Below are 26102 nucleotides of genomic sequence, written 5' to 3' on the forward strand. Positions count from 1 at the left end.
GCCAGAAATGGTAACTTGGGGATTAGGGTTAGGAGTAAAGAAATGTATATAAACTTGATTCATTAAGTTTTTTTCACAGGCCTAAGAATTTCATTACAAACATTTGAAACCTCATTTCTAGAGAAAAGTTGAATACCAGGTTTGAAATAAATAACTGATTAACATGTCAATTTTTAGGGTAACTAGATTATAAATTGTAGAGTAATTATTGCTAATTTGTATCAGAAAAATAAGTCTAGGAAGATGTGGAGTCTTGCTACATTCATTTTTAATGCTTTAGCTATTACACCATTGAACTAAAAAGAGTAATATGTGGTAGAGTCATTAATATATGGAGAGAAAGAAGAGAGGGAGATAATTGAGATTGGTAAGATTCACTCACAAATGATGTAATAAAGAACTGCACTTAAATGTTGATTCACTAGACTGTTAAGGCCCAAGAGCTTTTTTACATGATATAAGGCTTTCTTTTAGGGAAAAAAATGATATATTAATACTAGATTCCAAATAATTAATTGGCATATACATTTTCAGAGTTCAACCAGTTTATAAATGTAGTAGAGCAATTGTACATAACTTCAACCAGAAAAGTAAGTCTCTGAAGTCGCTTGATCTGGCATGGACATTTTTAATCCTTAGCACTGGCCCAGATAAAATGACATCAGTAGTCTTTCACCACTTTGATATATCTGATATAAGTCACCTTTCAATGGTGGTGTCATTGAAGACTACTAATGTTATTAATCTAGGTCATTGCTAACGGATATATCTACACACACACACACACACACGTGAATATATGTATGTGTGTATAAATAGGTATATCCTTTATATATGTATTTAGTATATATAGATACCTACATACATGTATGTGTGTATATGTATGAACATACCTATATATCTATATGTATATATGTGCATATATAGATGTATACATATCTTTATGTATGTACATATATGTATCTATATAGATGTATTCTATAGCACTGACCCCAATTAATAACATTAGTAGTCTTTTTAATATATACACTTTAGCATATAGACAGGCATGTGTATATATTGTTTAGCATGTATGTATACATATATAGTATATATGTACACATATGTGTATGTGTATACATGTATACCTTATTGTGCTTTATTGCCCCTCAGATACTACTTTTTATAAACTGAAGATTTGTAGCAACCTTGCATTGCGCAAGTCTCTTGGTTTCATTTTTCTAACAGCATGTGCTCACTTGGTGTCTCTGTGTCACATTTGGGAATTCTTGCAATATCTTAAACTTTTTTTATTTTTGAGACAGACTCTTACTCTGACACCCAGGCTGGCATGCAGTGGTGTGATCTCAGCTCACTGCAACCTCTGCCTCCCAGGTTCAAGCGATTCTCCTGCCTGAGCCTCCTGAGTAGCTGGGATTACAGGCGCCCACCACCACGCCTGGCTAATTTTTATATTCTTAGTAGAGACGGGGTTTCACCATGTTCATCAGGCTGGTCTCAAACTCCTGACCTTGTGATCTGCCCACCTTGGCCTCCCAAACTGCTGGGATTACAGTGTGAGCCACCGCACCCAGCCTATTTTAAACTTTCTTGTTGTTAACCTATCTGTTATGATCTATGATCAGTGATCTTTGATGTTACTATTGTAAGTCTTTGGGGTCAACATGAACATGAACCATGCCCTATAGGACAACTACCTTAATCAATGTCATGTGTTTTTTGACTGCTCCACAGAGGAGACATCCCCCATCTCTCTCCCTCTTCTTGGGCCTCCTTATTTCCTGAGATACAACAATATTGAAAGTAGGTCATTTAATAAGTCTATGAGGGTTTCTAAGTGTCCCTAGTGAAAGGAAGAGTCACAAGCCTCTCACTGTAAACTAAAAGCTCAAAATGATTGTGAGGAAGGCTAGACTTCTGCACCAGAGAGACAAGTTGTGAATGCAATATATAAATATATATACTTATATATATATATGTGTGTGTATATATGTATATATGCGTATATATGTATATTTATATATGTATATATATAGTCTTGAAGAAAATTAAGACTGCTACTCCAGTGAACATACAAATGATGAGGAAGCAAAACAGTCTGATTGCTAATATGGAGAAGGTTTTAGGAGTCTGGATAGAAGATCAAACCAGCCATAGCATTTCCTTAAGCCAAAGCCTAATCCAGGACAAGGCCCTCTCTCTCTACAATTCAGTGATGGCTGAGAGAGGTAAGTAAGTTGCAGAAGAAAAGCTTGAAGCTAACAGGTTGGTTCATGAGGTTTAAGGAAAGAAGCCATCTCCATAACATAAAAGTGCAAGGTGAAACAGCAAGTGCTGTTATCCAGCAGCAGCAAGTTATCCAGAAGATGTAGCTGAGAGAGCTGATGAAGGTGGCCACACTAAACAACAGATTTTCCGTGTAGACAAGATACCCTTTTATTGGAAGAAGATGCCATCTAGGACTTTTATATTTAGAGAGGAGAAGTCAATGCATAGTTTCAAAGCTTCAAAGCACAGACTGATTCTCTTTTAGGGGCTAATGAAGCTGGTGACTAAGTTGAGGCCAGTGATCATTGAGTGTTCTGAAAATCCTAGGGCTCTTATGAATTATGCTAAATGAAGCAAGATGGGTGACTAGAGATGCCTTATGCTCATCTCCCCTACAAGAAAAAACCTAGGCAACAAATACGCATCTAAGGTCTGATTAGAGTATCAAAGGGATAGTCCTGGAGTGCAGCAAAGGAGTGGAGACACACCTGTAGTGACTGGAAGGCCCCCACAGCATGGAAGCACTCAGCCTCTGCAGCCCCTTCTCCCCCACCTGGGTTGAATTGGCCCAGAGACAGGAAGGACTTCTCATTGCAGGGTGAAGGTAAGGAGAAGATCCCCACCAGCCCCACTGCCATCACAAACACAGAGTCTTAAGGAAAATCTCACAGTATTTGCAAGCCCTGAGGCCAGGGTGGAGTACTGCCAAGAATGTACACAGTTGCATGTCCTGGACTAGGAGTACAAGGTGAAGGCTTCCCACCCCCAGAGACCTAAGCTGCAGCAACACATCACCAACTTTAGACCAGAGTCATCTCTTGAGTGTGCCCTCCTCTGGGGGCCAGTAGCCACTGTGCCTCTCCAGCACTGGAGCTTTACCTTCAGTATACCAAACCCACATGGGTGGGTTAAAGCCACAACCCCAGCTGTGTGGAGGTTGGTCCCAGGATTGGCGGTAACTCAAGTCCTGAAGAGCAGGGAAATCAACCCCCACCACTACACTTTCAGACAGAGGAATAATCTGCAGTCCCATCCAGGGTGAGCTCACCCTTGAGCTAGCCAAACCACTACATGCCCTCTCTCAAGTGGGAGAGTCCCCTAAGCCCCTGAGCAGCTGATATACTCCAAGGTCAACAGGGTGACTATGAGTCTATGCTCAGGACCTGAGAAACAGCCCTGCAGGCCTCATCCACCACAGGCATGCTCCTGACCTGCCCAGCAGCCTTCTGCCTTTAATAAGGGCCTGAGAAACAGTCCCACAGGGTGCCCCCAGCAGGCACACCACTGAGTGGGCCTTGAACCTGTGTCTCAGACCTGAGAAACAAGTAGCTGTGTGTGCCTGAGTCTCAGGGCTGAGAAACAACCCTGGGAGCTTACTGTGGCCAGCATACCCTCAGGCCAACTAAGCAGCCACATACTTTGTCCCAGTTTGAGGAACAGCCCTGTAGGTCACCCCCAACGGAAACACTCCCAGGCCAACTAAGCAGTTGTGCAACCTTTCACGAGCCTGAGAAACATTCCTGTACCCATTCCTGGCAGATGCACCTCCAGACCAGCCAATCAGCCATGAATGCCCATATCCAGGACCTGAGAAAGAGCCCCATGGGCTACTCCCAGAAGACATGCCCCTAGGCCAGCTGAGCAGCCTTGTGCCCACATCCTAGGTCATAGAAGCAGCCCCCTGGGCTTCCCCTGGCAGGCACCACCCAGGCCAGCTGAGCAGCAGTGTGCCCACATCCTGAGCTAGAATAGCCCTATGGACCACCCCCAGCAGACACACTTCCAGGACAGCTGAGAAGTTATTTGACTGTATCCCAGGCCTGAGAAACACCCTCTGTTGGCCAGCCCTGCCAAAGATGCCTTCAGTCCAGCGTAGCAGCCATGCAGCTCTATATTTGGCCCATGGGTTTCCCCCAGCAGACTGGCCTCAGGCCAGATGAGCAGCTGTGTACCCACATACCAGGCATGGGAAACAGCCCTTCAGGCCACTCCTGAAGTTCATGCTTCCAAGCAGGCAAACAGCTGTGACAAAGATTTTTTAAGATAGCAAGAGAAAAGCAGGAAAACACTTACAATGGAATTCCCATTAGACAAACAGCTGATTTCCCTGCAGAAACCTTAGACTGGAAAAGAATGAGATGATATATTCAAAGTTCTGAAAGAAAAAAAAATCTTTCAACCGAGAATATTATACCCAGTGCAGCTATCCTTTACAAATGAAGAAGACATAAAATCTGTCACAGATAAACAAAATCCAAGATAATTCATCACCACTAGACCAGCCTTACAAGAAATGCCCAAGGGAGTCTTACTTCTGGAAGTAAAAAGATGATAACCACCATTATAAAAACATGTAAAACTTTAAACGTTGCTGGTAGAGTCAGTACATAAAAGAGAAAGAGAAAGGGATGAAACTTTATCACTACAGACAACTACCCAACTACAAAAGTAAACAGAGAGGCAGAAAGGAACAAAACATACAAAACAACCAGAAAACAATAAAATGTCAGAAGTAACTCCTCACCTACCAATAATAACTTTGAAGGTTAGGAAGCATGTTCATAGCAATAAACACCTGGATCAAAAAACTAGAAAGATTTCCAATAAACTACCTAACAATTCTACCTCAAGAAACTGCTATGGTAAGAACAAACCAAATCCCAAATTATTAAAAGGAAATGAATAATAAAGACCAAACAGAAATAAACAAAATTGAGGCAAGATTTACAAAAGGTTAACAACAAAAAGCAGGTTTAAAAATATCAACAAACTGTCAGCTAGACTAAGAAAAAGAGAAGACCCATATAAATAAAATCAGAAACAAGAAAAGAGACCTCACAACAGATATGACAGAAATAAAAAGGATTATTAGACACTGTTATGAACAACTCTACAATAGATTTGAAAACCTAGAGGAAGTGGATAAAATCCTCGACCCATACAACCTACTGAGACTAAACCAAGAAGAAATCGAAAACCTGAACAGACCAAAAAGAAGTAATGAGATTGAATCAGTAACAAAAAGACTTTCAACGAAGTCCAGGATCTGATGACTTCACCGCTTAATTCTACCTACTTTAAAAAATAAACTAATATCAATTCTTACACTATTGCAAAAAATTAAAGCAGAGGAAAGTCTTCCTAACTCATTCTATATAAATAAAGTGTAGTTGATAAAGTAGTGGTAGGATTTGAGAGGATTCACTCCAATTTTGAAAACAGTTCTACCGTGAATAAAATGCTATCAAATGGCATCACATGTTACAGAGAAATCACTTGTGAAAGGAAGAGTCATTTGATACAGTGAAGTTCGTTGTTGTCTTATTTTAAGAATTTGCCTTAGCCACCCCAACCATTGGCAACCGTGACTCTGATCTGCCAGCAGCCATCAACATGGAGGCAACGCCCTCCACCAGCAAAAAGATTATGATTTGCTAAAGGCTCAGGTGATCATTAGCATATTTTAAACCAATAAAGTAGTTTTACATTAAGGTATGTACATAATTTTTTTAGACATAATGCCATTGCACACTTAACAGACTATAATGTAGTATAATCATAACTTTTGTATGCATAGGGAAACTAAAACATTTGTGTGAGTCACTTGATGCAGTTTTTGCTTTATTGCAGTGGTCTAGAATGAAACCCACAATGTCTTTGCGACATGTCTATACACATTTATGTATTCTATAACTATATGTATTCTTTTATATATCTTTATATACATGTATAGAAAGAGACAGAGAGAGAAAAGAAGAGAAAAATATGCAAAATTCAGTGTTGGGAGTATCCATGAGAACAGAGTTTCTGGTTAATGATTGTAATTTTCTTTCTTAAATGTTAGGTCTTCCAGTGAGCTAAGTCGTGTTTACTATATCCTTTAGATTCATGGAATTCTTGTTATTCAAATAAATTCTTCATCACTGTTTTGTGTAGCAAATATCTAATGATGTATTTTTGCATTTTTTTGGTGGCTAAAGTGTGTCAGAACGACTTTCCAGGTTTGAAGATTATGAAAATGCTGAATATGTCACTTCATATGAGTAAGTCAGTTTGAAGTCTGAAAGGAGGGAGCCATTGATGGATCTCTTTTCTTTAGTTAAACAGGGCTTACGCTGAGGCAAGAAGGGAAAAGGGAAACTATGGAAGGATATCAAAATGCATGGGTGGGAGAGTATACCATATTTATTCCAATTGAATACTTAGACAAGTATTATTTTGAAAAAAAAAAACATCCATTCATTCAGGAATAAATGTTCTTCTAGCTTGAAAATGTAAAAAGTATCCTTAGAAGAAATTAACTTCATGAGAAGTTTTTTTATTTTAAAAGAAAACAGGAATGCAGAATGCTACTTACTCATCAATAGTGAACCTTTCTCATTTTTACTGGATCATGTGTGATTCCCAGTTTTGTAGATTTCACCTATGAGCAAATGGTATTGATAGCAAAAGCAAACATGTTTTGCTGACTAAAGACCTTTATGCTCATTGGGATTTTATTCTTTTCTGTTTCTAATCTCACTAGAGTACTGAGTACTTCCTATTGCACTGACCTGAAGGCATTTTACCGTGCACTCACTGTAATGAAACAATACATTCTTAAACTGGCTTGTGTCTGAACCGCAGACATATTCAGGAGATTTTTCTTCTGCTTCTTTCTTGCCCAGTTGTGTAACCATTCACCAGCTTGTGTCAATGTTGGAGAGGAAGTACTGCCATAGAGGAAGTTAACTCATGGTTGTAAGCTGTTGGTGTCTAAACAAAGATTACATGGGAAACAGAGGGCAAATACAAATAGTTCTTCAAATTACCCTGAGTTTTCATTTTCTAGAAATTTTTATCATGGGCCATCAATGAAGAATTCACGGCACCACTTAATTAAACTGTGTGTCTGCATACTAGCTATACATTTTCTGTAATGGAGCTGCCCAGGGCTTAGGGAAAATTAGACAGACTGAGCAAGGCAAGCATTTCCTTTTTCTTTCTCCACTCCAAACAAAATAAAGCAGGTTTTTGTTTTGTTTTATGTTTAAGTTACAAAGTCTCATTGCATAGACATAGGAGGAATTGGCAGTAGTCCCTGTGAGAAACACTGGTGTTTCATACCAGGGGGATGATCTTGGATTTAGAGTAAAAGCTGGAATCAGTGCTTGGCTTTGACATCATGTATTCATTCACCTGATACTCAGCAAGTCACTAAACCTGTTTAACTTTTAGATTATTCAGATGTAAACTGGTTATAATGCTTTCTATGTAGTGGATATTGTATTGTAAAAAATTAGTAATAAAACTAAAATAACATGCAAAAACACTTTGAAAACTCTGTAGCTCTGTAAATAGGTTTTGTGCCAAAAACTGAAAATAACATAAGAGTTTATGAAAGGAAAATCAGAAAATACAATCAACAAATCTACCCACATTTAGTCATTCTTAAACTTTGATACATGAACTTCTAAGTTCTTTAAGCCTGTACATTTTTAGGTTTACAGATACGAGACCATACTTATATTCTTTTGTAAATAACCTTATTACTTAATGGCATTATGTCTGTGTTTTCTTTTTAATGTATATTCATGTGCACTTACAACATTATTTGTAATAGTTGTGTAATACTGCATGGTGTAGATGTGTTATAATTCATTTAATAGATATTGCTGAACAATTAAGTTTTTTACAAGTTTTTAGTGTTACAAAAAATGAATACATTTGAGGCTAAATCTTTGCATATTGTTGGTTATTTGTTTATTACAAATTCTCAGAAGTGGAAATCCTGTGTCAAAGGGAATGATTGTGACGCTATTGATATTGATATGTGCTTGAACATCAAGATGCGAAAGTGTACATTTCTCCCCTCCAATACTTAATGCTAGCCATCATTGATTTCTTTGATATTAGTAAATATGTTTGTCCTAATGCACATTCCTTGACATACCTTCATTTGTGCTTTTTTCAGTTAATATTTCATCATTTCCAAACTACCTTTGCCCAGTTAAAATTGGGGTGCTTTTCTGTCTTCAGACTGAAAAGTTAAATCTGTTGATCCTTTTTCTATTTTATGTAATGTAAGTAATTTCTCCTAGATTGTCTTGCTTTTCACTATATAAAAGTGTTTAATCTTCATATAATCCAATGTACCTGTTCTTTTCTTTGTGATTTATGCCTTTAATGTTATTCTCAGAAAAAAAAAATTCAAAGTTGAATTCAAAGCACAAATATTAACTATGACCTTCTCTACCCCAAGATTTTAAATATATTCACCAAGATTTCTGTTTTCAATTTATTTTCTTCATTTAAATAAAATAGCTGCCCTGAATTTACATTGTCTTAAGGCATAACGTGTAGCAATTTACTTTTCTCCTGTGTGAAGAATAGTTTCCACAGCATCAAAATGTCATCCCCCTGTATTGTCCTTACCCTGTTTTAATGATCTAGAGTGAGAGCAGGAAGACCAGAGAGTCAGTACAGTGTTTTCAGTGCTTTGCATCATGGCCATCTCCATACTGCCAGTCTGTACCAGAGACAAATGTGTCCTGTGGGAGAGAGAGCACCTGCCCTCAATACAAATCCCATTTCATTAAAAATGGTCTTGTTAGTGTCTATTGGGAGAACCCACTCCCGATGTTTAACGTGGGTTCTTTTCTGTTTCCTAAGTGTCTCGGCTGGGTTGAGAAATAAAGGGAAAGAGCACAAGAGAGAGAAATTTAAAGCTGGGTGTCCCGGGGAGACATCACATGTAGGCAGGATCCCTGATGTTGCCCAAGCCATAAAACCAGCAAGTTTTTATTAGCGATTTTCAAAAGGGAAGGGAGTGCATGAATAGGGTGTGGGTCACGGAGATCACATACTTCACAAGGTAATAAAATATCACAAAACAAATGGAGCAAATGTGATAGATCCCAGCCTCTATCACAGGGCGGGATGACAGGACTACTGGATGAGGCGAAATTAAAATTGCTAATGAAGTTTCGGCACGCATTGTCGTTGATAACATCTTATCAGGAAACAGGGTTTGAGAGCAGACAACCTGTCTGACCAAAATTTATTAGGCGGGAATTTTCCTTCTCCTAATACGCCTGGGAGCACTACAGGAGACTGGGGCTTATTTCATCCCTTGGGCTTCAACCACAAAAGACGGCACGCCTTAAAGGGGCCATCTATAAGGCTACCTTCAGGGTGCATTCTCTTTCTCAGGGGTGTTCCTTGCTGAGAAAAAGAATTCAGCGATATTTCTTCTATTTGCTTTTGAAAGAGGAGAAATATAGCTCTGTTTCGTCTAGCTCACCAGCGCCAGTTCAAAGTTACCTTCTTGTTCTTTTTTTAAGATGTGCAGATTTCATATTGTTCAAACACACATGCCCTACAAACAGTTTGTGCAGTTGACACAATCACAGGGTCCTGAGACAACATTCATTCTCCTCAGTTTATGAAGAAGATGACAGGATTAAGAGATTAAAGTAAAGACAGGCATAGGAAAACACAAGAGTATTGATTCGAGAAGTGATAAGTGTCCATGAAATCTTCACAATTTATGTTCAGAGATTACAGTAAAGACAGGTGTAAGAAATTATAAAAGTACTGATTTAGGGAACTAATAAATGTCCGTGAAATCGTCACAATTTATGTTCTTCTGCCTCGGCTTCAGCTGGTCCCTCCGTTCGGGGTCCCTAACTTCCCGCAAAACATGTCATGTAGCTTCCACCTTCTATTGATAAAAAATAAGTCATGGTCATAGTTAATATTTGTGCTTTGAATTCAACTTTGATATTAATATTGGAACTTTCAGTGTTTTAAGTTTAGTATCTCATATCTTTTTCTCTTTTGTTTTTTTCTGAGATGGAGTCTGACTCTGTGGCCAGACTGGAGCGCACTGGCGTGATCTTGGCTCACTGCAACCTCCACCTCCCGGGTTCAAGCCATTCTTCTGACTCAGCCTCCCGCATAGCTGGGACTACAGGTGTACACCACCATGCCCAGCTAATTTTTGGTATTTTTAGTAGAGATGGGGTTTCACCATGTCGGCTAGGATGGTCTCGATCTCTTGACCTCGTGATCCACCCGCTTCGGCCTCCCAAAGTGCTGGGATTACAGGCATGAGCCACTGCGCCCAGCCTCTATCTCTTTATTTTTAAACTGTCGTTTCAATTTAGTTTTTGTCTCTTGTGTATAGCATGTATTGCCTTTAATTTTAAAGTTATCTGAGAGTATTTCTCAATATGGAAGATGAGAGTAATATGTCTGTATTTATGATTTCTGGTATGTTTGGCTTTATTATCTTACTTTTTCTTTATGAAAAATACTTTGATATTTTCTTTTTAAATTCGCTAGTAATTGATTTGTTTTTATCCCTTTCATTTTTTACTGATATGCAAGTCAGAAGCCCATTTCTAGTCTATCAATGTTTATATTTAGATATTTAGAAAACATAATTATACCATTTTTCTCCATCAATATCGAGAATAAAACTGGACTTGTACTTGTAAAAGATAGGAAATGCAATCTGCCTTTACTTGTATCTTCTTCCAAACCTTGAATCCTAGTGTAATAATGCTGAAAATATAGATCAATACTATTATTGGTAATTTTATATTGTCTTTACTTTTACAATCATTTATTTACATTTTCACATACTACATTTTTATGCTACATTACCAGATTTATTTAGACTTACTTCTGAGTTTATATTATTTACCATCTTTTCTCTATAAGTCATCTTCCTTATTTCTATGTTCTTCATTTTGATTCATTGCTTAGCTGACTCAAGCACTTTGAGTAATTGTTTTTAGGAAAGGTACATAGAGGCTATGCTTTGAGTTGTTGCATGTTTGAGTGTCTGTCTGTTGCTCTCAAATGTGAATGGCACTTTTCCTGGATATAGATTTATTGAGTCATAGCTATTTCCCTGCAAACTGGGCACGTAACTGCTTGAAGCTGCATTTACATAATACACTTTTTAAACCAAAAAAGTCTCAATTGTATATTTACTTGGTATAGTTTCAGGGGACACTGAAACAGATTGAAGGGGCTACAACTACCCAAGCCACTCCTTCATGCCTTCATGATCTGTCAGGCTTGGTTCTGTATGGTCATATTGTCAAGTGAATTCAGATTGATGACATTTCCTTGATACCCAGAGATCCAGTAGACTGTGTGGGATCAGAGGTTCTTGTAAGAGAATGGCAACTTCAGGAAAGAATTTGCCCCTTTTGGCCAATTGATCCTCTGTCTACATCAGCCTTAACTTTCTAAGCCTGGGTAGAGGTGGTGGGTCCAGGTGGAGGAGGGGAAGTTTAGAAGGATTGGGGATTTCCTTTATCTCAGGTTAACATCATTCGTCAAAGGCCAATTTTGTTTTTTTAACTTTTATTTTAGGTTTGGAGGTACATGTGAAAGTTTGTTACATAGGTAAACACATGTCAGGGAGGTTTGTTTTACATATTATTTCATCACCCAGGTATTAAGCTCAGTACCCAAAAAGTGATCTTTTTTGCTTGTCTCTCTCCTCCTACCCTCTCTGCTTCACTAGACCCCAGTGTTTGTTTCCCTCCTTGTGTTCTTACATCCTGATCATTTAGCTACCACTTACAGATGAGAACATTCAGTGTTTGATTTTCACTTTCTGCACTGGTTTGCTAAGGATAATTGCCTCTAGCTCCATCCACGTTCCCACAAAAGGCATGATCTCATTCTCTTTTTTTTTTCTTTTCTTTTTTTTTTGAGACAGAGTCTCACTCTGTCACCCAGGCTGGAGTGCAGTGGCACAATCTCAGCTCACTGCAAGCTCTGCCTCCCGCATGCATGCCATTCTCCTGCCTCAGCCTCCCGAGTCGCTGGGACTACGGGTGCCTGCCACCACACCCGGCTAATTTATTTTGTATTTTTAGTAGAGACAGGGTTTCACTGTGTTAGCCAGCGTGGTCTCTATCTCCTGACCTCGTGATCTGCCCACCTCGGTCTTCCAAAGTGCTGGGATTACAGGTGTGAGCCATTGTGCCCGGCTGATCTCATTCTTTTTTACGGCTGCATAGTATTCCAGGGTGTATATGTACCACATTTTCTTTATCCAATCTGTCATTGATGGGTACTTGTGTTGATTCCATGTCTTTACTATTGTAAATAGTGCTGCAGTGAACATTTACATGCATATGTCTTTACAGTAGAATGATTTCTATTCCTCTGGGTATATACTAGGTAATGGGATTGCTCAGTCAAATAGTAGTTCTGCTTTTAGCTCTTCGAGGTATCCCCACACTGCTTTTTACAATGGTTGAACTAATTCACACTCCCACCAACATTGTGTAGTGTTTTACACCTTTTCTCTGCAATCTAGCCAGCATCTGTTATTTTTTGACTCTTGAATAATAGCCATTCTGACTATTGTCTGGTATGAAATGGCATCACATGTGGTTTTGATTTGCATTTCTCTAATCTGTGATATTGAGCTATTTTTCGTATGCTTCTTGGCCACATGTATGTCTTCTTTTGAGAAATGTCTGTTCATGTCAAAGGCCAATTTTGGCAGTGCCCCAGTTCTCCTCAGTATCTGTCCTCTTTGTTCTCCAGTCTTAGGCACAGACTGGGAGCATTGTTTTAGGATTCATGCCTCTCACAGTGAAATTTGAGTCCTGTGTTGGAGGCTTCAGTATGACAGAAACTTCCTGAAGGGTTTTCCTACTGATGCCTGCTATGTCGGAGGCTTCTCCTCCTAAAGAGCCTCCAAAATAGGAGGCTTCAGTAAGGACAAAAAATTGTTCCTCATTAGCCACCTTGTCTTCAGCCATAAGGTAAAATGAGGCATTACTGGAGGCTCCATCAAGCAGGTTCTCCTTTCTTGGATTAATGGAAGGAGCCCAGTCTTTTGGGTGTTTCTCCTTTGAAGTATATCTTACTGAAATGTCTTACCTCTGCAGTTCATATGCAACCTAAATGCAGCTCTCACTAATGTGTATCTGTTCACTAGGTGTCTAGTCTCAAAGAGATGGCAAGAGCATCATTTACTCCCTATGCTTATCCTTGAAATACCTTATTTTATTGCTGTGGAAACTGAGATCTGGCCAAAGTTTGATGACTTGCCCAGGCTGGCATTAAAATACAGTTCTCTTCTACCACTCTTTTCTGTTTTCATGCTATATTCCTTGAGTTGATGACCACAAGCTTAAGTTTAGTATTGCCATAAAGTTGGAGTTGGGGCTTTGCATGCAATGGAAACGTTACTAAACATCCAAAGTTTGCTGTCTTATTCACATATATTCTGGATAGGAAAGTAAAATACTCAGGGAGCAGAAAGGATAACATTTTAGTTTTTATTAAAAGGCATTTTATTGTATAACTTCTGAATAATTGTCTTTTAACATTGTATTTATAAAGGCCTTTGTTTTTTGGTTAAATTTATGATATAGGTTAGAAGAAATCTGATTAATTTTATTTTTGCTTCTTTTTGCAGCAACAAGATTAAGAAAATTGTTCATTCAATTGTATCATCCTTTGCAATTGGGTATGTGAGACATAGAAAACACTATGTATTAAATATACCTGAGACTTAATGCATAAAGAACACCATGTATTAAATATATCTGAGACTTGGCCGGGTGCAGTAGCTCACGCCTGTAAACCCAGCACTCTGGGAGGCCGAGACGGGCAGATCACCTGAGATCAGGAGTTCAAGACCAGCCTGGCTAACATGGTGAAACCCCGTCTCTATTAAAAATACAAAAATTAGCCGGGCATAAGGCGGGTGCCTGTAATCCCAGCTACTCGGGAGGCCTAGGTGGAAGAATCGCTTGAATCTGGGAGGCGGAGATTGCAGTGAGCCGAGATCACGCTATTGCACTGCAGCCCGGATGACAGAGCAAGATGTATATATATATACTTAATATTTCAATGAGAAAGACCGAAATAAAAAACAAAACCAAAAAGCATTTCCTGTTCATCAGTTGCTAAGTAGCTATGTGCCCCATCTAATGTAAACTAATTTATCATGGAAATTTGGTTTAAGCTCGACTTTAAGACTTGCAAAGAAATGGCTTTTGCCTAAGATTAATAGTAACATATTAATATTTTTCTTCCATCTGCACAAGTAAAGTTAATGAAAATCGAGTGTTAAAATTCTATAATTATAAGTAACGTGTTTTATTAAGTACTTTATACATCCAGAATTACTCTTTAATTCTGGAAACAATTTACTTAGACTCTTCTCTACTTAAGAGTAAGATTTCATACTATGATATAGATTTATTCAATATCATATAGATTTACACAATATAATTGTTTCCTTTTGAATTAATGATATTTTAACTTGAGCTGCAACTTTTTGAAAAGTACTTTGAAGATGAATTCATCTTCATAGATTAGGCAAATAATGTAAACAATTTATGGGGAATGTATTTAGAATATGTAACAGCAAGTTTCAGGAGGTACTTTAGAGTTCAGTACTATAAATACGTATGGAATTGAATTCTTTCTCATGTACCCATCACTGTACTAGAATCGTCCATAAATATGTAATCATGTACTTGTTGAAAATGTCACTGACAAAAAACTTGGTCTTTTAAGAACTTATGTTACTCATGCTTTCATTTGGTTTATATTAATAAATTCTTAGGAATTATCAAGATTGATAAGATTTTATTTTTAATGAGAAATGGGTATAAACTTCTTATGAAATTCTCAAATTTTAAGAAGAGTTTACAAACAGACGCAGGTAATTTTAATTCAGTTTGAGGTGTTAGTGAACCTCACTCTTGAGGTGTTAGTGTGATGTTTCTACTATAAAAAGGCATGATAACATCTTGTGAAGTGGTTTGGTGGGAATTTTATTTATTAAGAACTGCTTCTATTGGATGAAAACAATGATGTTTCTGAGATTCTATAACATTACAGTTTTTCCTGCCACTGGGCAGTTTAAAACTAAATAATAACATTTTCGTACCCGATCATTGGCCTAAATATAGTATAACTATAGGGACACAAGCCCCTTTATCTTTGCTGTTATTTACTTATTTATTTATTTATTTATTTATTTATTTATTGTAGAATATTTGGAGTTTTCCTGATCTTATTGGATGTGGCTCTGATCTTTGCTGACCTAATTTTCACTGATAGCAACGTTTATATTCCTTTGGAGTATCGTTCTATTTCTCTAGCTATTGCCTTATTTTTTCTCATGGATGTTCTTCTTCGAGTATTTGTAGAAGGGTAAGTTTGATTATTTTGATAATACATAAAGCTATTTTGTACTTTTCTAAGAAGCGCTTTGGGAGGCCAAGGCGGGTGGATCACGAGGTCAGGAGTTTGAGACCAACCTGGCCAAGATGGTGAAACCCTGTCTCTACTAAAAATATGAAAATCAGCTGGGTGTGGTGGCGGGAGCCTGTAATCCCAGCTACTCGGGAGGCTGAGGCAGGAGAATTGTTTGAACCCAGGAGGCGGAGGTTGCAGTGAGCCAAGATTGTACCATTTCACTCCAGCCTGGGTGACAGGGTCAGACTCTATCCCCCCCGCACCCCCCCAAAAAAAGTAACAAAAGGATTCACCTCAAGCTGATTTAGAAGCCTTTGGGCCTTAGGAGAACCTTGGTGGTAGTCTGGCAGTACCTCCCATGGCCTGTGTTTGAGTTTGGTAGCCATAGATTGATGCTCCTCTGCTTTTGGAGAGGGGTGGAAAGAGTGGGGAGGACTGCATCTTGTGGTTTGAGTGACAGCTCAACCAGCTCAGCCATAGCACAATAAAACACTAGGTAGAATTAGAAGTTTTTGATCTAGGCCCTGATTCCCAGCACCTTTGGACTCACCCGGAGCCTGGGAGAACTTGCCATCCTGAAGGGAAGGACACAGGCCTGGCTGTTTTTACCATGTGATGATCGTAGAGCCCCAGGGCTTCACCAAACTTATGCAATAGCTATGGAGTGGTTACAGCAGGTTTTGGGCAAGACCCAGTGCTGTGCTGGCTTCATATCCGACCTAATGCAGTCAGAGTAGTGGTGGCCACATGGGTGTTTGTGTCACGGTGAGTCAGAACAGAGAGGAAGACTCTGTTTGTTTGGGAGAAATTAAGGGAAGAGAACAAGACTCTCTTTTTGGTAACCCAGAGAATTATCCTGGATGTTGTCTAAGACCATTAAGGCAGTACCACATGAGTCTGCAAGAACTACAGAGTTTAGGAGGCTTGGGGTGCCCCCTAAAGCAGATACAACTTAGATCACAATAGCCAAGTTCTTTCCAATATCTGGAAAGCCTTCCCCAGAAAGATAGGTACAAATAAGCCCTGACAGTGAAAACTACGATAAATACCTAACTCTTCAATGCCTAGACACCAAAGGACATCTGCTACCATCAACACTATCCAGGAAAACATGACCTCACCAAATGAACTCAAGAAGACACTAGAGGCCAATCCTGGAGAAACAGATATGTGACCTTTCAGACAGAGAAATCAAAACAGCTGTGGTGAGGAAACTCAAAGAAATTTAAGATAACACAGAGAAAAAAATCATAATTCTGTTAGATAAGTTTAACAAAGATATAAAAATAATTTAAAATAATCAAGCAGAAATTCTGGAACCAAAGAATGTAATTGGCATACTGAAGAATGTATTAGAGTCTTTTAATAGCAGAATTGATGAAGCAGAAGAAAGAATTAATGAGCTTGAAGGCAGACTATTTCAAAATACATAGAGGAGACAAAGGAAAGAATAAAAACCAATGAAGCATGCCTACAGAATCTAGAAAATAGCATCCAAAGGGCAAATCTAAGCGATATTGGTCTTAAAGAGGAGGTGTAGAGAGGGGGCGGTTAGAAAGTTTATTCAAAGGGATAGTAACAGAACTTCCCAAACCTACAGAAAGATATCAATATCCAAGTACAAGAAAGTTATAAAATGCCAAGCAGATTTAACTCAAAGAAGACTATCTCAAGGCATTTAATAATCACACTCCCAAAGATCAAAGATAAAGAAAGGATCTTAAAAGCAGCAAGAGAAAAGAAACCAATAATATATAATGAAGTTACAGTACAGCTGGCAGCAGACTTTTTAACAGAAATGTTTCAGGCCAGGAGAGAGTGGCATGACGTATTGAAAATGCTGAGGGAAACAAAACATTTACCCTAGAACAATATATTCAGTGAAAATATCCTTCAAAGTGAAGGAGAAATAAAGACTTTTCCACACAAGCAAAAGCTGAGGGATTTCATCAACACCAGACCTGTCCTAGAAGAAATGCTAAAGGGAGTACTTCAGTCAGAAAGACAAGAACATTAATGAGCAATAAGTAACTACCTGAAGGTATAAACCTCACTGGTAATAGTGAATACACAGAAAAATACAGAATGTTATAACACTAACTATGGTGTATAAACTACTCTTATTCTAAGTAGAGAGATTAAACTATAAGCCAATCAAAAACATTAACTACAACAACAAGGCATAAATGTTATAATAAGATACAAATCAAAGTAACAAATAGTTAAAAAGAAATGAGACTAAGTTGTAGAGTTTGTATTAGTTTTCTTATTACTTTTTTGTTTATGCAAACAGTGTTATTTTATAAACTTAAAATAATGGGTTATAAGATAGTATTTGCAAGCCTCATGGTAACCTCAAACCAAAAAAATACAATGGATACACAAAAAATAAGAAACATGAAACTAAATTATATCACCAGAGAAAATTACCTTCACTAATGGAAGACAGGGAGGAAAGAAGGAAGAGAAGACTACAAAACAACCAGAAAACAATTAACAAAATGGCAAGAGTAAGTCCTTGCTTGTCAATAATAACATTGAATGTCAGCAGATTAAACTTTTCAGTCAAAAGACAGAATGGCTGAATGGATGAAAAAACAAGACCTGGCCAGGTACGGTGGCTTACGCCTGTAATCCCAGCACTTTGGGGGGCTGAGGCAGGTGGATCACAGGGTCAAGAGATGAAGACAATCCTGGCCAACATGGTGAAACCCCATCTCTACTAAAAATACAAAAATTAGGTGGGCCTGGTGGTGCACACCTATAGTCCCAGCTACTCAGGAGGCTGAGGCAGGAAAATCACTTGAACCTGGAAGACGGAGGTTGCAGTGAGCTGAGATCATGCCACTGCATTGCAGCCTGGTAATGGAGCAAGACTCCACCTCAAAAAAAAAAGTAAAAACAAAAACAAAACTAAACAAAAAACACCAGACCCATCGATCTGTTGCCTATAAGAAACACTTGTCTCCCATTAGTCTGAAAATAAAGGAATGGAAAAATGTATTCCATTCCAGTAGAAACCAAAAAAGAGCAGGAGTAGCTACCCTTGTATCAGATAAAATAGACTGCAAGACAAAAACGATAAGAAGACAAAAACGATAAGAAGAGACAAAGAATGTCACTATATAATGATAAAGGGATCAATTCAGCAAGAGGCTATAACAATTTTAAGTATATATTCATCCAGCATATATAGCCAATATATATACTGAGACTCCATAGCTTCCCTGCTGAATTCTACTAAACATTTAAAGAAGAGCAAATACCACTCCTGCTTAAACTATTCCAAAAAGCAGAAGAAGATGAGGCAATACTTCCAAACTCATTCCACAAGGCCAGTATTACCCTGATACCAAAAGCAGACAAAGATGTATCAAAATAAGAAAGACCGGGAGCGGTGGCTCACACCTGCAATCCCAGCACTTTGGGAGGCTGGAGCAGGTGGATTACATGAAGTCAGGAGTTCAAGAGCAGCCTGGCCAATATGGTGAAACCCCGTCTCTACTAAAAATACAAAAATTAGCTGGGCATGGTGGTAGGTGCCTGTAATCCCACGTACTCAGGAGGCTGAGGCATGACAATCATTTGAACCTGGGAGATGAAGGTTACTGTGAGCCCAGATCACGACAGATGCACTCCAGCCTGGGTGACAGAGTGAGACTCTGCCTCCAAAAAAAAAAGAAGACAACAGGCCAATATATCTGATGAATATTGATGCAAAAATCCTCAACAAGATACTAGAAAGCTGAATTCAAGAGTATATTGGAGAGATCATTCATCATTACAAATGGGGTTTATCCCTGGGATGCCAGCATGGTTCAAAATATACAAATCAACCAAAGTGATACATCATATCAACATAATAAAGGATAAAAGTCATAAGATAATTTCAGTTAATGCTGAAAAAGTACTTGATAAAATTCAACATTTCTTCATGATAAACACTCTAAAAAAAACTGGGGCCGGGCGCAGTGGCTCAAGCCTGTAATCCCAGCACTTTGGGAGGCCGAGATGGGCAGATCACGAGGTCAAGAGATCGAGACCATCCTGGCTAACACGGTGAAACCCTGTCTCTATTAAAAAATACAAAAAAATAGCCGGGCGAGGTGGTGGGCACCTGTAGTCCCAGCTACTTGGGAGGCTGAGGCAGGAGAATGCCGTAAACCCGGGAGGTGGAGCTTGCAGTGAGCTGAGATCCGGCCACTGCACTCCAGCCTGGGCGACAGAGCGAGACTCCATCTCAAAAAACAAAACAAAACAAAACAAAAAAAAACTGGGTATAGAAGTAACACAGCTCAATATAATAAAAACCATATATGACAGACCCCCAGTCAGTATCACACTGAATGGGGAGAAATGGAAGAGCTTTCCTCTGAGATCTAGAACACAACTAGGATGCCCACTTTCACCAGTGTTATTCAACAGAGTACCAGAAGTCCTAGCTGAAGCAATCATAGAAGATAAAGAAATAAAGGGAATAAAAACAGAAATCTGAATTGGGAAGGAAGAAGTAAAATTATCCTTGTGTTTGCAGATGATATATTTTATTTGGAAAAAACTAACGATTCCACAACAAAAAATATTAGAATTGATAAATTCAGTAAATTTGCAGGATACAAAGTCAACATACAAAAATCAGTAGCATATTATATGCCAACAGTAAACCATCTGAAAAAGACTTTTAAAAAGTGATCCTATTTACAATAGCCACAAATAAAATTAAAAACCTAGGAGTTAACTTAACCAAAGAAGTAAAAGATCTTTAGAATGACAACGATAAAACACTGATGAAAGAAGTTGAAAAGGACACCACGAAATGGAAAGAGATTCCATGTTCATGAATTGGAAGAATCAATATTGTTAAAAAGACCATACTATCCAAAGCAATTTACGCATTCAGTGCACTCCCTATCAAAATACCAATGACATTCTTCACAGAAACAGAAAAAACAATCCTAAAATTTATATGGAGCCACAAAAGACCCAGAATAACAGCTATTCTAAGCAAAAAGAACAAAGCTGGAGGAATCATATTGCTTGACTTTAAATTATACTATAGAACTATAGTAACCAAAAGAGCATGGCACTGGCATAGACACATAGACCAATGGAAAAGTATAGAGAACCCAGAAACAAATCCACACACATATAGTGAACTCATTTTCAATCAATGTGCCAACAACATACATTGAGGAAACGGAAGTCTCTTCAACAAATGGTTCTGGGAAAACTGGATATCCACATGCAGAAAAATGCAACTAGACCCCTACCTCTCACCATATACAAAAATCAAATCAAAATGGATTAAAGACTTAAAGATAAGACCTCAAACTATGAAACTATAACAAGAGAACATCGGAAAGAATCTTCAGGACTTTGGTCTGAACAAAAATTTCTTGAGCAATATCCCACAAGCACAGGTAACCAAAACAAAAATGGACAAATGGCATCACATCAAGTTACAAAGCTTCTTCATAGCAAAGGAAACAATTAACAAAGTGAAGAGACAGCCCACAGAATGGGAGAAAATATTTGCAAAATACCCATCTGAGAAGGGATAAATAACCAGAATATATAAGGAGATCCAACAACTCTATAGGAAAAAAAAATCTAATCATATGATTTTTTAAAATGAGCATAAGATTTGAATAGACATTTCTCAAAAGGAAACATACAGATGGTAAACAGGCATGTGAAGAGGTGCTTAACATTGATCATTAGAGAAATTCACAGTATAGAAAACTACAATTAGATATCATCTCACCCTGGCTAAAACGGCTTATATCCAAAAGTCAGGCAATAACAAATGCTGGCAAACGTGGAGATAAGAGAACCCTCATACACTGTTCGTGGGATTGTTAATTAGTAGAACCACTATGGGGAACAGTTTGGAGGTTCCTTAAAAAAACTAAAAATAGAGCCACCATATGATCCAGCCATCCCACTGCTGGGTATATACCCACAAGAAAGGAAATCAGTACATAGAGGAGATAATCTGCATTCCCATGTTGGTTGTAGCACTGTTCATGAGAGCTAAGGTTTGGAAGCAACCTGTGTTCATCAACAGATGAATGGATAAAGAGAATAGTACATATACACAAGAGAGTATTATTTAATATTACTATACTTAGCTAATATTGTTATTTAGCTATACTTAGCTATATTTAGCTAATGAGATCCTGCCATTTGCAACAAACATGGATGGAACTGGAGATCACTATGTTAACTGAAATAAGGCAGGCACAGAAAGACAAACATCACATGTTCTCACTTATTTGTGGGCTCTAAAAAGGATAACAGTTGAACTCATAGACATGAGTAGAAAGATGGTTATCAGAGGCTGCGAATGGTACTAGGAATTTGGGGGTGGGGAGGTGGGGATGGTTAATGGGTACGAAAAAATAGAAAAAAATGAGTAACACCTACTATTTGCTAGCACAACAGGGTGACTATAGTCAATAATAATTGTACATTTTTAAATGATCGAAAGAGTGTAATTGGATTGTTTGTAACACAATGATAAATGCTTGAGGGGACAGAGATACCCCATCATCCATGATAAGGGTGGTTAATATGCATTTAGCTATATCTCTTACTATACTTAAATTGCCATATTGGTGCTTTAGTCATATATATGTGTCAAATGATGAATATAAATGTATTGTTTGAAAAGTTCCCATGAATGTTATATTTTTCCCTTAGTCTACTCTAGAACATGCATTTGAAATAATTTATGAAACTAGAATTCTTAATGGGGATCAGTTAATAGTCTGTGTTCTTTAAATATTCCTGTCTCTTCTTGCAGGGGAGATGAACTCATATTTTTCCATTTTATATTGCAGGAGACAGCATTATTTTTCTGATTTACTGAACATTTTAGATACTGCCATTACTGTGATTATCCTGCTGGTTGATGTCATTTACATTTTTTTTGACGTTAAGTTTCTTAAGGATGTTCCCAGGTATGAATTATAAGACTCACCTCTTTCAAAGTTTTTCATTTATTTTTTGCCTTTTCCGTGGCTTTTATTCGATATAATCTTTTCAACTTCAAATGGCCTCATTTTATACCAAATATATTGCTTTAAAATGAAATGTGTAGGTAAATTCCCATATAGGTTGAAACTGAAAGATTGTGGTATTTAGGGACCAGCGAAGAGTATACACACTAAGTACCAGTAATTGAATAAAAAAGATGGAGTAGCCAAAGAAGGACTTTACCTCCTGTATTAACTTTAACTTCGCTACATTTTGAAGTTCTCATCAAATTCCCATTTGTATCATTTTTTGGCCTTTTGGTTAAGATCAAGTGTGATATTCTTATTAGTTTAATATCTGATACATTAAAAAATTTGATATTAAAAACAATTCCTCTCTGTGCTTCAACTACAAATCCCTTACACATATGTTCTGTCTGGGTTTTTCCCACAGCCAAGAGGGAATTTATTTGAGCATATGCAAAATTTGAGTGACTTCAATCACGATTTTCTTTTCCTTTTTTTTTTTTTTGTTGTTTTCTTTTGAGATGGAGTCTCACTCTGTCGCCCAGGCTGGAGTTCAGTGGCATGATATCAGGCTTACTGCAACTTCTGCCTCCCCGGTTAAAGCGATTTTCCTGCCTCAGCCTCCCGAGTAGCTGGGATTACAGGCATGCACCACCATACCTGGCTAATTTTTGTATTTTTAGTAGAGACGAGTTTCACCATGTTGGTCAGGCTGCTCTTGAGCTCCTGACCTCAAGTGATCTGCCCACCTCGGCCTCCTAAAGTACTGGGATTACAAGCGTGAGCCACCGTGCCCAGCCTCAATCATGATGTTCTAAAAAATAGAAAACAGAACAGAAAACTAGGAGATGACATGTATAGCAACACAACAGTAGAGTTTTGCAGTATAGTTGTGGTAGAAACAAAGAAAGCTAAGGCAAAGTTAGAACTGCTGGGGATTAGGAAACTAAAGGGTGTATGAGGACCTGGTGACTCTCTTTTTTTTTTTTTTTTCCTTTTTACTGTGACAGTGAGGAAAATGGAAGAGCAAATGTATACTGGGATGTAGATGTTGGTGGCCGCCTATGCTTGTTCATGGGTCAAATACCTGGTTTCTTTCTGTACCCCTAGCTTCCCTGGACTACAACTCAGGCACCAACTAAGCATGTTAAGTGATAGGCTTTTGGAGTTGTTTGAAAATCACCTCAGCCAGTGTGGTCCTCTGACTAGAAACCTCAGCATCACTTGAGAGCTTGCTAGAAATACAAGAAAAATACCTTAGGCCCCACCCCAGACCCACTGAATCAATATCTCTGGGACCCAGCAATCTGTAGCTTAACAGGTTTTTCCAGATGACTCTGATTTATGCATGCTCAAACCAGGGAAGCACTAGTCCAGACCATCAGTTCTCTGCTTTGATATTTCTCATGGTAGGAGAGACACCAGCTAGCACACTTGGGAAGTATCTCAATCTGTTGCCTGCCTGATGTGCATTAGTAGCTGTAGTGAACCTCTGTTACAGATGGGAGTAACAAAGGTGAACAAGAATCCTCAATTTATTTTGATGTGGAAAAATTGAAAATGCTAGTTTCAAATCCCAAAATTAAATTTACAAATTCTGAGACTCTGTTGTTTCACTATTTCTCTAGACCAGAATTTTTCAATCTCAGCATTACTAACATTTTGGGCCAGATCATTATTGTCACAGGAGGGTGGTGAGCAGTTATATTCATTGCAGGATGTTTAGCAGAATTCCTGGCTTCTATTCATTAGATGGAAGTAGCACGGATATGCGTGTGAACACACACACACACATATCCCAGTTGTGAAAACCAAAAGTGCCTCAAGACATTGTCAAATATCCCCCATGTAGGTGATTGAGGAGAGGAGGGAAAATTGTCCCTGGTTAACAACTGCTGCTCTAAACTTAATTTATATTCATAAAATTCTCTGTTTCTGAAGCAAAAATTGATCTTTTAAATTTATTTTTAGATGGACACGTTTATTTCGACTTCTACGACTTATCATTCTGATAAGAGTTTTTCATCTGGCTCATCTAAAAAGACAACTTGGAAAGCTGATAAGAAGGCTGGTAAGTGGGTAAAACATGCTTATGATTCAGAAAAATATTTTGTGTTTTGGGACCCATTGGCAAGGGTTGATTTCTATACTGTATAATGTCCTTTATTTTTATGTTGATTTATGTTTCACAAACTAATAATGGTTTTAAACTCTCAGGTTTCAGGAAACAAAAGGCGATACAAAAGGGATGGATTTGACCTAGACCTCACTTACATTACTGGTTTGTGACACTTAACTGTTGATTTACTTAGATTAACTTCACTTTTTCTTGTAATTATATTTTTATTTTGTTCTTGCCTTGTCTAAGCCACATTCATTCAAAGTATTCTTTATTCATGAGGCTATATGCTATGCCACTGTGATAGTGTGACGTATTTGTGGTTTAACTCTGGCAAGGAAGATTTTCATGTCATCTCAATTTAGGACTACTCGATTGCAGCACAGAAACTTGAATGGATTTTCAGCTAACTCCATTTGAGTTTCAATTTATTAAGTTCTAGTAGTTATCCTGAATCCCAAGGATCCCAGAGAGACTGCTTCTCTTCTTAGAACCCCAGAGAATGAGGTCAGAGCTTTGTAGATCTCAGGTTTTCTAAGTCAGAAGGCTACAAAGCACTTTGGGAGTTCCCACCATTACTGGTGCCCACAATTCTTGGATTTTCTTTGGTATTTAAGAAATAAATTCCAGAACAGGGAGAACTTCAGACTGAGGCCAACATAAGTACATAGCATATGGTTTGAACCGGTGGAGTCTTATGAACACCGTGGCAGCTTAATGGTCATTATGTTGGATAATTTAACATGTTATCTTGATTATCCTGAGTATTAGCTCTTTTCTGTCAACCTCAATCTTAAAATTTATTTTTCTGTGAAAATGGAGTCTGATCATATAAAATTAATTTTTGTATGTTATTTTAAATCTATAATGATGTTTGTAATAGTGATGATTTTGACTTCCAGAACGTATTATCGCTATGTCGTTTCCATCTTCTGGAGGCCAGTCCTTCTATCGGAATCCAATTAAGGTAAGGGTGTTTATCTTAAAAATACTCATTTCTCAGTGAATGTAGACTGTGTAGTCAAAAGTTTAATACTGACCCAGAAATGTCAATATTCTTTCCAGAAGGTAATCTTTCAAGTAAAACAATCATCATGGATTGATACCAGTTACAATTGTACCAGTGGTTACAAACCACCCCCAAACTTACTGGCTTATAACAGCAACTATTTATTTGGCTCATGATACTATGGTTTGTGAATTTGAGATGGGCTTAACTGTTCAATTCTGTGCTCACAGGGAGGATTGCCTCTTTCAACTGAGCTCATTCACGCATCTGTGGGCAGCTACTGAGTCATCTGAGCACCGGCTAGTCTAAAATGACTTGGCTGTCCTCAGCTGACAGAGCCACTGCATGCTCCATGCACCCCTCAAGGCCCATCCCATCTGGCACCCACTGCTGCCAACAGCCCCATCCCCTTGACCAGCAGAGCTGCCATATGCTGCATGCACTTCTAAGACCCTGAGGACTGGCC

General features: G+C 38.2%; 1 protein-coding gene and 1 pseudogene across 4 annotated transcripts in view; both read left to right on the forward strand.

Annotated features, from left to right (window-relative positions):
* LOC103214483 (phosphatidylinositol 3,4,5-trisphosphate 3-phosphatase TPTE2-like) overlaps window positions 1–26102 on the forward strand; it is a 108301-nt gene that overhangs the window by 35453 nt on the left and 46746 nt on the right. For 2 of the 4 annotated variants that reach the window (XM_073014371.1, XM_073014372.1), the window contains 6 exons: window positions 13709–13759; window positions 15298–15459; window positions 22347–22466; window positions 24480–24579; window positions 24726–24789; window positions 25530–25594. In XM_073014371.1, the coding sequence (XP_072870472.1) occupies window positions 13709–13759; window positions 15298–15459; window positions 22347–22466; window positions 24480–24579; window positions 24726–24789; window positions 25530–25594 (562 nt within the window). Of the gene's footprint in view, window positions 1–1246; window positions 10223–13708; window positions 13760–15297; window positions 15460–22346; window positions 22467–24479; window positions 24580–24725; window positions 24790–25529; window positions 25595–26102 lie in introns of those variants that run through there. The other 2 variants (XM_007960494.3, XM_007960498.3) reach the window with 2 other exon arrangements.
* LOC119620115 (U2 spliceosomal RNA) lies at window positions 22784–22902 on the forward strand (annotated as a pseudogene).

This window comes from Chlorocebus sabaeus, chromosome 3 (genome assembly GCF_047675955.1).
Source record: "Chlorocebus sabaeus isolate Y175 chromosome 3, mChlSab1.0.hap1, whole genome shotgun sequence".
In the NCBI taxonomy this organism is placed as follows: Eukaryota; Metazoa; Chordata; class Mammalia; order Primates; family Cercopithecidae; genus Chlorocebus; species Chlorocebus sabaeus.